Genomic DNA, 12,036 nt, shown 5'->3' on the forward strand with positions numbered 1-12,036 from the left:
ACAGATTTTTATTACCTCTGCTTGTTAACGCTTTACTAGATTGTAATGAGTTCAAATAAAGCGCACTGCAAACAACAGAAGTACCAATCTCAGGCTAGTTACGCTCGCCTATCTTCTACAATGTTCTGTATAATTATTTATATCAAACATATTCCAACATTAATTATTAATTGCCATAAATTTATTAATCCCATCATGGTACTCCAATAAAGAAAAGGGCATATTTAGCATTTTCCCGAGACTAATTCTCTCGTCCCCTGTACTTTTCACTCGTAATTCTTCCCTCAGCTGAGATCAGGTATTGACGTGCTAGAATCCGAACATGCCTTCAGACTCCAGATGAAATTATGTCAAACAGCTCAAGACTCTTGTGTTGATGTGGCTGTTATACTGTCTGAGACGCCATTTGATTTTCTATCTCTCAGATTAGATCGTGAGCTCAGTGAACCTGCCGAGAACCAAACACTGGCTACGTGAACAAGGCCGGGAGAGACTCAGAGAGGAGGGGCCTCGCAATGTGAGGGATGGGATGGGGCCTTCGGAGCAGACCTTGCGGGGAGTTACCACTGCACAGCCCTTATGACTGCAGTCCTAAGCACAGGAAGATCGATTACCCATTAGCCAGTATGAAAGAAATGATTTTATTATCTAAGTATAGCGAGCTGCCCCCCTCAGTTCAGTATATCGATAACTCTAATGGATTGTGAGTATCCGTGCATACTGATCTGGCATGCAAAGTAACTCACCAATGATTCTGACCGCATCTAAAGCGTTAAACACAGGAAAAACCACACTCAAATGAATGAGGGAGGACCTACTTGGTTTCACTTATATTTTTACATGGGTATGTGTGTGCATATGAGTATATGTGTGTGCGCATGTCTGTCCAGGCACATGTGGAGGCCAGAGGTCAACATTGGGTGTCTACTGTTCTTTATTTCTCTGGGACAGGGAGCTTGCTGTTTTCGGTTGCCCTGACTGGCGAGGGACCCTACTCACGTCCTGATCCTCTGGTCACTGCATTCAGGGTATTGTGAAAAGTGAACCTCTCGGCTATTGGGCAAGCTTGGGACCAGTGGGCTAGAGGTGTCTGGAAACACAGGGCAGCCTGGCACCCTGCTTGCAGAGCTGGGGATATACTTACCAAAGCGCAGCTAGTTGTTTGTCCTCTGGGGTAGCGTTGGGGCCTGAGTGGGTTTTTAGTCTCATAGCATACCTTAAAAAAAAAAAAGATAAAATAAAAAAAGTCAAGACATTTAGGAGTCCTTTCTGGCTATCAATCGAGCCTCTTCTATGATGGTCTCTCTCCACCCCACCCTCACACGTTCTGTGCCTTTTTTTAAAAAAATTTATGCACTTGTGTGTGTCTGCATGTGGGTATGTGTGAGTGTGGACACCTATGGAGGGCAGAACTGGGTGTTGGGTCCCCTGGAGCTCAAGTCCTAAGTGGCGGTGAGCCATTTAATGTGAGTTCTGGGCCTGGCATGTGGGCCCTCTGTACAAGGGGTAGGTGTTCTTAGTCACAGAGCCAGCTCTCCGGCCCCATATGTGGGCATTCACAGTGTGTTAAAGCTCGCTGACAGCGCTCCTGTGGTGACTGGGGAGGACTTTGATGAGACTGTGCCACTTCCCATTCGCTAATGACACAGGACAAACTCCTCTGAGTGCTACACGCTCAAGAGCCATTCGTCAGCATGGTAAAGCATCCACTTTTCTTCATCTCATCTTCTGCCGAGTCACCGAGAACCCTGGTACTTGGATGCCTAATTTACTTTTATCTGCTTACATGAAAACTCTTTATCTGATGACAGGGTAGCTGTCTGCAACACGTCTTCCTGTCTAGTTTTCTGTGTACTGACAAGGGTTTTGAGAAGCAAGTGTCTTTCTTGGAGTAGGACTGTGGGCACTGCTTCCTCTCAATGAAATATCTGCTCACCTGCTCAGAATCCTGAGAGACGAGGCATTCTGTGCAATGGTGAGAGGGTCCTAGATTGAAGTCCCATCTCGTCTACTCATAGAGTTCAGACAGATGTACTGGCACCTCAGTGTCTATTTCCTAATCTGTAAAGTGAGACTAATCCACCAGTCACAGAGCGGGCAGAGGTTAGCCCAGCTGGTTTGTGACGCTCTTGGCGCAACACGTGCTCTGCTGAAAACGGCAGAAACAGTAATGCCATCCTCTTGCTGTAGGTCTGCAGGTCCCAAGTGCATCCCTCTGCAGCTTCCCCAGGGCTCGCCCTGGATAAAACCCTGCCTGTGTGACCTACAGCCCCTGACTGAAGCATGGAAGCCTTTACTGCCTCTTCTTCTATAAAATATTACCTTGAGTACCAGATGGTGCTATAAATTTTGTTTCACCCATCAAATATGATTTACAAAACTCCCTGGAAGGAACAGTTTACTGTGTACACAGCCACACTTCTGGTCTTTCCTCCTAGACACGCTGAGAGTGCTTCCTCCACTCTCTCCCTTTTATTGACAAGTTCCCTCAGTTTTTAAAAAAGTATTTTTTTTTAGTTTAGTTGTTTTTTTTATTAGTTTACAAATAATTAGGTTACATTATGGCATTTTCCAAATAAATTTTTTTTTTTGGTGCCTCCCTTCCAACCCTCCCCTCATGCTCTGAGAATATGAGAGAGAAATCTAGGGATTCCTCCTTCCTCTTTACCCGTGTCAGCTTGACCTAATGCTGGACAGTCTCTTCTTTCTGTACTTCTATCCTCTCCTATGATCCCCATGCTCCCAATTTACTCAGGAGATCTTGTCTTTTTGTACTTCCCATGGAGATTAGATCCATGTACGCCTCTCTTGGGGTCTTTGTTGTCTAGGTTCTCTGGGGTTATGAATTGCGGGATGGCTTATCTTTGCTTTATAAGTATACTACACATTTTATAATGATGTTATGATTATCTTTTTCTCCCCCCTTCTGAGAGGTAGAATGAATGAACAGATTCACACATTTGAATGGTGAGGACTGAATGCAGCGGCTTGTGCAATTGGGCAACCCTTCTACCGTGGTCTTAATCTCCACTTTTAGTCCCCGTTGACTTTTAATTTCCAAGCAGCTTAGAGAGTCCATGAATCCCACACCTACCACTTCCTAGCTGAGGGGACATGTCCCAGCTTACTCTGACATTGTTCCTTCCTCGGACAGTCATGGAGGCTTTGTGCAGGGGACGCCTTGCCTCGCCTCACACAGCAAACAGGGAGGCACACCACGTGAAATAAGTCCCTTCCCATTCTTATTTTAGGAAATGAACACTGGTCCCCAGCGGCCGATACTGCAGGCTGCGGTTCTTTTCGTAGTGTTCCCCGTATGTACTCCTGTATACGGCCTTCCTGCTTCCCCCCACAGCTCTGCTGGAAGCAGACCTTACCTGATGAGCTCCACCGTCTCAGAATACATGGTGTATGGGGACTTGGATTCCATTGGGCCTTGTTCCATTGCATTTCCACACTCGATGAAGGACAAGGCTGCTTCGGCATAGTTCAAGGCCTTCCCAAACTTCTCCACCTGACCAACACAATCAGAGGTGTCTTCCTTACTAAGAGGTTTTTTAATTTGTTGTTTTTTTTTTTAAACAAGGGGCAACACCATACAGTTTATATGCTTTGAGAAACCCAACTTTTGAGCTCCAAAACCCCGTGAAATGGAGCTGAGAGGAAAAATTAAAGAAAAAAGAAATAGCTATGTAAGCCCTCGTTGCTATCCATAGCTCATTTCCCATGGTTTCAGGTTCTTGTGGTCAGCAAGGTCTGAAAATGTTATGAGGAGAATTCCAGAAATAAATAATTCATGAGCTTATACATTTTATTATCACAGCTCCCTATTATTGCCCTACATTGCTATTAGTTACTAGTTACTGCTAGTGTCTTCCTGTGCTTAGCTGTATATCACAGACATGCATGTATATGAAACAGAGTGTGTAAATCTCTGAGCCATCTGCAGCCTCAGGGCATGCTACGGGAGCTTGGAGCCCACCTCCCTTGGATGAAAGGACCTAGTAAATCCTCGCTAGTTATTTGCTCCAGTGAGGCAAGCGAGTGGAGAAGTCACAGGACACCTTCCTCCCACTTTGCCAAGCTCCCTTTCCTTCTCCTCAGTGGCTTGGCAAAATCACTCCCTGTCCTCTCTCATGGCGCGCTAAACGTGTGTCCAAGTTCACAGGTCTGGATCCATACTTGGGCTTCATGCCTACTTTTTCCAGCTTCACCAACGATGGTGCAGGGCCCTGATCACTGTCTCACGTTATCTGGGACTCTGCGCCCCCACGTGCGTCACTATTCTCAGGGCCTCACGAGAGGGAAGACGGAGAAGGGATGAATGGAGATTTACCTAAGGTTCTATATTTCACTTTCACAAAACACGACCCAGAGCTGAAACTCAACCACAAGAACTTCTGGGGTTCCCCACACTGTATATATTTATGCTACTCAGCACAGAGGCTGCAGCACATTCAGCTCAGCAGGACACACCTGGAAAGACCGGGTGTCGCTACTGTCTCTGCAGCAGCCATGAGTTGAATGTGCACCTCAGTTCTCCCACTAAGTCTCGAGCTACATACGGAGGCTCTGGCCCTAGACACCATTGCTCTAGGAAAGTCACATATTCCCACCTTGCGGAATCACCTCTGCTTTCCCATGATTTGTTCATCAAAGAAACAAATCACATCCCTACTCTTAACTACTCTCAGTCCTACTACAAACACAAATAAATATAAAAATAAATCACCAATTTTCATTAACAATGATATCTCTTTGAAAATGAATATAAATTAAATAGCCAAGGTGGTGGTGGCGCAGCCTTTAATCCCAGCACTCGGGAGACAGAGGCAGGAGGATCTCTGTGAGTTCGAGGCCAGCCTGGTTTACAAGAGCTAGTTCTTGGACAGGCCCCAAAGCTACAGAGAAACCCTGTCTTGAAAGAATATTAATAAATAAATAAATTTTTACTCATTAATAAATAAAAGTTTTAACACTTGTAAGTCATACCATATTTTGTGGCAATGCTGTTAAGGAACTAATTTCATTCTAAAGCACTTAATTTTGGGGTACATGTACTTGATTCACAAAAACTCATTTCTAGGACCACATAAGACCCTTGGAAAGTGAAATCTGTATACCACAGAATAGCTCAATATGCAAGGCAGTCTGTGATGGACAGAATACCAACAGAGGAGTCTAAAGCAAGAAGATGGGAGGAAGAGAGTGGGGGGGGGGCTGCAGAGCACCAGGGGAGGCTTCAGGGAGGAGATTGAGATGTTAGTGGGAGGATCTGCATGACTGGGCTGGACTTGGGGAGGACACCGAGGTGTGAGCAGACAGACATGTGGGCTGGCATGAACGAGGAGTGATGAGAGGCTGACAAGGGATAGGGAAGGAAGAGCTGAGCAAGATGGAGTTAGGTGAACAGAGCCAGGAAGCCTTGGATGATGGCTTCAGGTAGTAACTCTCATCGTATTTAAAATGATGATTTAAAAGTGTGATGTTTTTGCCCCAAAGTGGCCATGCATTAATTATTTCCCTTCCTTCCCTTCTTCTCTCTTTTTAAAAACAGGGTACTGAAGAGACAGAGATCCACACATCAGTTTCTTTGGGTGACCTTGGGATTGTGGGGCTGTGTGGACAAGAGCTGTCTCGTGTGGTGACTATCTCTATTTCTGATACTCACTGGCTATGTCCACATGACCCCAGTGTTCCCTGGCAGTTGACATCAGGTGATAACTGTGTGGTGGATAACGTCAGGCACGCTGGGGGAGCAGCGCTTAGGATTTAGTATCTTCCGCTCTGGACTCACATTCTGAAAGGTATCTGAGAAACCACCTTTATCTCCAGCCCTCTGACTGATCTTTGCTATGAATCTGAAGGAAAAGAGGACTAGAGTTTCTAGGAAGTAAGGCATCTGTTTGGAAGAGGCCTGGAGAAATTACTGTGTGATCTAAAAAAAACAAACAAACCCAAACCAAACAAACTAAAAGTCTCTATTTCTTGCCCGAAATCCTTAAGGTCTCCAAAATAGATCACCCAAGTCAGAAAAGCTATCCTTCGCAAAGATCACGTCATGTTGACTTTAAGGTTTAAGTGTGAGTGACAGATGCACGCAGGGAACACTAGTCACCCTGAAAAGAGATTTGTGGAACTGAGCCAAGGAAGAGCCAGCTAGGCTAGGTAGATAGGAAAATGCAAATTCAATTTATTTCTAATAGCTCCGCCCACTGACTCCACTGGTTCTGGTTACTATTCAAACCTTGAGACTAAATTGAAATATTCATTTATCCAGGGCTTTCTTCCAGTTCGACATTACCGAGTGAAGTCATAATTTATTGGGCTATGAGCCTTTGATTATATAAACATCTTCCCATTTAGCAGGCCCAGCCATCCTTGTAATAGATTTTATAATTACCCCGGCTATATTGCCCCAGTGATGAAGCTGCAGCACAAACACAATTTAGACGAACAAATCTGGAAAGAAAAGGGTCTCACCATTGCATCTGCTTTATGCTTCATCCGTTTAGCTTCTTGCATAAAATAATCTGCACTACGAGGCCTACAAGGAGAGAATATTAGATGCCATTATTGCTTAAGTGCAAGGTCTGTTGAAAATATGCTTCTCTTTCATTCAAACAGAAGGCACAATTTAAAAACTCTGTTTAATATGGAGTCATGTATACTTTTTGCACTTTTAAATTACAGCCTGTATATAAAGTACATTATTTTTCTCCTAAGTTAGCAATTCAAAACCCACTCAATACATGTAGATAGTCTATATTTATAGTTGCTTTAACGCGGTCCCTTAGTGCCTAATTTGTGAATAAGTTTTTTTTTTTTTTACTGTATGGATAAGAAAAAAGTGGAAAACTCTTATTTTGCATAGTCTCTACAGAAAACCATTCCCCTTCAACTTAAGAATTGCAAATATCTGGTAATCATCTCACGGAAATGTATGAGTGACAGTATTTATCTGTTCTTATGCGTGTGTCATTTATATGCATAAATAGTTCCTAGAGTTGTGTGTACATACAGTTAATTGTCTTAAAGCCTCACAGTGAAAACCCAAGAACTGTGATGGAGTATGATTATGTTTCAGTTGTAATGGAGTTAATTGTAAAATGATGTCTACCTTGTAACAATGCAAACACGGCATGTATCCTCTAGGGTGCTGATTAGCTAGCTGGTAAACAGGAGCATTAGACGCCTGTATTATTAAAGCAATAACCCTGGCCAGTGCCGATCCTTCTGGGAGATGAGGGTAATTTGTCCTGAGACAGATCTGAACGTGCACAACAACCCTAAGTCACACTACGCTACCCATCATCGGTTGGTGCCTTTAAAATGTTTAGTCTAATAGATTAATTAAAAAAAAAACCTTTTACATCCTTTAGATGCCATCTTTGTATTACGTGTGTTAGGTGATCAATAAACTTGACCTACTCATAAACAGTAGATAGCAGCCAGGGGATAGGATGTCACCAGAGAGATTAGTCATGGACTGTTTAACCTATTACGATACGCTTATTTTAAACTGTCTTGTTTTAGATTCTAATGGGTCATTTACCTCAATGGAATACCAGGTAATCAGAACATTCCTTTATTCAAAGAGATCAGAATGCCTAGAGAAACAGTAATGTGCTATGACAAGAAACACGGGTTGACCAAAACATGACATTTTATTCGTCAAAGTGAGAATCAAAATCAGGACCAAAGTTAATAATTAGTTTTGGGTCAAAAACCATGAAATGACCCTATCCTATAGCAATACTGATGAATATCTTGCATATCACCATAGAACCTTCATCTGGTGATGGATGGAGATAGAGACAGAGACCCACACTGGAGCACTGGACTGAGCTCCCAATGTCCCAATGAGGAGCGGAAGGAGGGAGAACATGAGCAAGGAAGTCAGGACCACGAGGGGTGCACCCACCCACTGAGACAGTGGGGCTGATCTATTGGGAGCTCACCAAGGCCAGCTGGACTATGACTGAAAAAGCATGGGATAAAACCGGACTCTCTGAACATGGCGAACAATGAGGGCTGATGAGAAGCCAAGGACAATGGCATGGGGCTTTGATCCTACTTCATGTTCTGGCTTTGTGGGAGCCTAGCCAGTTTGGATGTTCACCTTCCTAGACATGAACGGAGGGGGGGAGGACCTTGAACTCTCCACAGGGCAGGGAACCCTGACTGCTCTTTGGACTGGAGAGGGAGGGGGAGAGGAGTAGGGGGAGGGGGAGAAGGGTGGGAGGAGGGGGAGGGAAATGGGAGGCTGGGAAGAGGCAGAAACTTTTTTTTCTTTTTCTCAATAAAAAATTAAAAAAAAAACAAACCAACCATGGGATCAACAAAAACAACAACAACAAAAGGACCTCATGTCCAGCCTCTTTTTCTCTACAAATACTGACAGAGTTGTGGCAGTCTATTGGGACTGATGTGTTGGTTTGTTACCACAAGGAAACGACAACACAACCGCACGGTGTCCCGAACGTAACTGTCTGTCTGTGGGCAATTGTGCCCTCCCCATTCTCGTTCCCATGCAGGTCCAAAGCTTTCCATTCCCCTGGATGGTCTCTGGTGTGGCTGATGGTTTCCTCAGCAAGACGGGCCTGCTGCCTCCACCTTTGCTTTGCTAGCGCATCGCTGAGGGACCCACAATTCCACTTGAATGGCTTTTCAAATGCCTTGACAGTCTTTGGCTACATACCGACGGATGCGAAATTTTGGCAATTTTCACCGTTACTACTTGCTTGCTTTCGCTTTCATACAGACTTCCTGGAGCATTTTTAGATTCACAGAAAGAATGAGTAGAAATTATGCAGTTTCCACGTATACTCTGCCCCACGTAAGTACAACCTCCTTCATTACCAACATCCTGAAGTGACGTGAGTGTAATGGTTCAAAGTGACAAGCCAGTGGTGACAATCAGAAGTCCACGGGTTAGGGATCAATTCTAGACGGTTGTGATCCTGCAGGTTTGGACTCATGACATCCAAAAAGCCATGATCTCCTGTTGAGTCATGACACGCATCTGCTGGTACAGCATCAGCAGGAACAGGCATGCTGCTGCGTTTGCTCTTTGGCTTCCCATCCCAACACAGACGATCAGAGCTCACCTCTAGTCCAAGCCTAGACTGACTGCTGAGCCTTAGATCCCAGGGCCTACAGCTGAGGAGAGATTAGTTTTCACCATCTCTCTCTTGTTGCCAGATGTGTTCTGGCTTCCTGTTAAGCGTTCTTCTTCTCTTAAAGACATACCTCCCAAGTTGCTTTTATCAACTCTGGTTCTGGGTTCAATTCCTCGGCCAGCGTTTCTCAAACACTGTTTCTGTTGTGTCTCCAGTTCCCAAATCCATCTTTGGGGCTTCGGAAGTCAAATCTTAGCTCAGGATGAGTAAAATCTGGGGCGGTTCCATCAATTTTGATGGCATGCCACTCCTGTTTGGAAGCTTTGCTCTTCCTTTCCCCTGCCTGGAATATTCCGCTCTCTGCTCAATCACTGAGTGTTCACCAAATCTTATCAGGAACTAAGTCTGACCATTGCCAGGAACAGTTTCTAGGAGCGTCACCCATGCTTCTCACGGTCTTTCCCATGTCGCAGAGAACTTGGCTATACTATACGTCATGGGTAATTAATTACCTTCCAAGTTCACAGGGCTACAGTCACGGCATGTGGGCAGCTCGGTCCCTGGCGCATTTCAGCAGGAATCATGCTGGTGACCTTTGCGTTCTTCTCCAGCCTACAGTAATCCTTGAATCGTACTGGATTTCTCCCGAGCCTGGGGGAGAGTGGTGCCTTCTGAGAGGGTGCAGCATCATGGCCAATGAGCCGAAGAGTGTCTCCATGGCAACTTGAAATTCTTCCCATCATTATCTGCTCTACACTCTAGTATCCAGGTTTGGTCATTTTCTGTGTGTCCTGTTTTGTAGACCTCACCACTAAAAGATTGTCATTTTAAATGCATATTATTCTCATGGGGAAAGAACCTCTTTTGGTCATAAGCTATGGCATCTTAGACTTCACAGGCTTTCTAATTTACTCTTCGAGATGGCAGTAGCTGATAGCCACTAATGTGGGTTCTTCAATCAATGTTTTTACCTGCAGCACAGGAATGCGCTTTTCAAGCCTGAGACGGAGGCTGAGTCACAGCACACTGTGGTGCCTGGAGGGAAGTAACTCATCCCATTTGCTGACCGGATCCTGGCAGTTACAACTGTAACCTGCCACGCTAAAAGACAACCCGGTGCCATCTATGGACCATTTACAAACACGCTCGTTAGAACCCCTTTTGCATATAATGGAGGGCTCACTGTACTAAGCATGGAAAATTGCCTGAAGATTGGCCCATTTCCTCCTCTCAGGTGCTTTCTACTGCTAGGCTCTTAAATCAGGCCATTATAAAGTCATCGGGACCACTGGGATGCCACTCACTCAGACTGTCCAGGGTGGCTGTGGATGCACACTAACCTGAAGGCATTGCTTTCTACAGCCATATACAAGTCAGAAGGAAAAATGAAATTGCCCTCACTGCTGTCACAGGTACAGAATCTAATATATCAAAGGTTCTGAAATAAAACCTAATCATCTCGGCATAAAATAGATTTTCCATTGAATCTGCCTTTACATGGGAAATGTAGAGTTTTTAAACTTCTGTAATATTATCACTCGCATTATTTTTCATAGTACTTGATGATGGCCATGAACACACGAATAAAAGTGCAATTAAACGTTGTGAACGCAACTACATTCAGTGGCCCACAGAAACCAGAACTGGCTGACGGCGGAGCCGGAGCACAGCCATGTGCATCTTTGTTCTGAGAGGTCTCTGTAACGAAAGCCATCAGCGTACTTGATCCGAACGGTACGTTTTCCTTCCTCCTTTTCTTCCACCGTCGCCACCTACAAACACACGGCCTTGGCTCTGAGCCGCTGCAGGGTGCGAGGGACCTGACATATCTCCTAGCACACGAGCTTTAGAGGCAGCCTTTGCTTTTTGTTCTCCTTCGTGGTTGAGGGGGAGAGAGAGATGAATGGTCTCCCACGGAGAGGCTGGCACACTGCTTTCTGTTATTCCTACCTCTTTCAAAGGCCGTCCTTCCACAGAACAAGTCTGTTTTGTGCAAACTGGCAGGGATGAGAGCTCACTGTGTTTGAACAAACAGGTTCCTGGGTGTGGAGCGATCGGGACAATGTTTGCTTGGAGAAACTGAAACCCACATCGGACGGAGGAGCGGCAACAATGACAGCCAACGCATTTTAGTCTGATACCCCCAATGCCAGCTGATGTGCCCTCAGGGTGTTACTGTGCCCTCAGCCCTGAAGTGCTTGTTCTAGAAGGAGACTGACCATGGAAGGGGTTAAATAGTTCTCTTTCACACACAGCTGCTTGGTAGTGCTAGCTTGCAGAACTGGGGGGCACACCTAGGGCTTCATGCATGCTGGGCAAGTGTTCTGCCACCTGTCCCCCTCCAGCAGTCACTGTTGGCGGGGGTGTTTGAGGCCGGGGGACTCCCAAGGGCTAATGTTGGCTGTCTGCACACACCCCTTTCGGATGCAGGTAGACGGTGTGTAAGCCACAAGGATTCGGATGCAGCTTTCATCCCTACAACCCGACATGGACTGGAACTCAGAGTGCCTGGAACCTGGCTTCTCAGGAGGGGAGTGCCTTCCTCATGCTCCCCATAGGGCTTACAGAACCCTTTTCAAGTTGTGCTGGCTAAGGGAGGCAAGCTTTTAATCACTGAAGAAACTTTTATTGAAATGGAGAATCATAGGTCTCAGTGTTCTTTCTTTCTGGGTTGGACATTTAAAACGATCGATTATAGCAAAGCCTGCAGATTACAACAAGAGAGAGATGTCCCTTTCCTCCAACCTGGAGTTTCTCTTTTTGTTTTCCCATTGGTCAAAATAAAATAAGGGCCCAGATAGAGACATGGAATTCACAATGGAAACAATTCCTTTGCAGCAACGAGGAAAGGGTCTCCCCCAGGACAGCAGTGCCATGGAAAGGCCTCCAGAGTGCCCTGCCTGGCTCTCACACG

At 45.3% G+C, this 12,036-nt stretch overlaps 1 protein-coding gene across 4 annotated transcripts in view; it reads right to left on the reverse strand.

Moving 5' to 3' along the window:
* Aff3 (AF4/FMR2 family member 3) overlaps positions 1–12,036 on the reverse strand; it is a 463,220-nt gene that overhangs the window by 10,678 nt on the left and 440,506 nt on the right. For all 4 annotated transcript variants that reach the window (XM_026785525.1, XM_013351073.2, XM_026785526.1 and 1 more), the window contains 3 exons: positions 6,484–6,547; positions 3,378–3,514; positions 1,145–1,216 (listed from right to left, as the gene is read on the reverse strand). In XM_026785525.1, the coding sequence (XP_026641326.1) occupies positions 1,145–1,216; positions 3,378–3,514; positions 6,484–6,547 (273 nt within the window). The remainder of the gene's footprint in view (positions 1–1,144; positions 1,217–3,377; positions 3,515–6,483; positions 6,548–12,036) is intronic.

The sequence above is a fragment of the Microtus ochrogaster genome, linkage group LG2 (genome assembly GCF_000317375.1).
Source record: "Microtus ochrogaster isolate Prairie Vole_2 linkage group LG2, MicOch1.0, whole genome shotgun sequence".
Lineage (NCBI taxonomy): Eukaryota > Metazoa > Chordata > Mammalia > Rodentia > Cricetidae > Microtus > Microtus ochrogaster.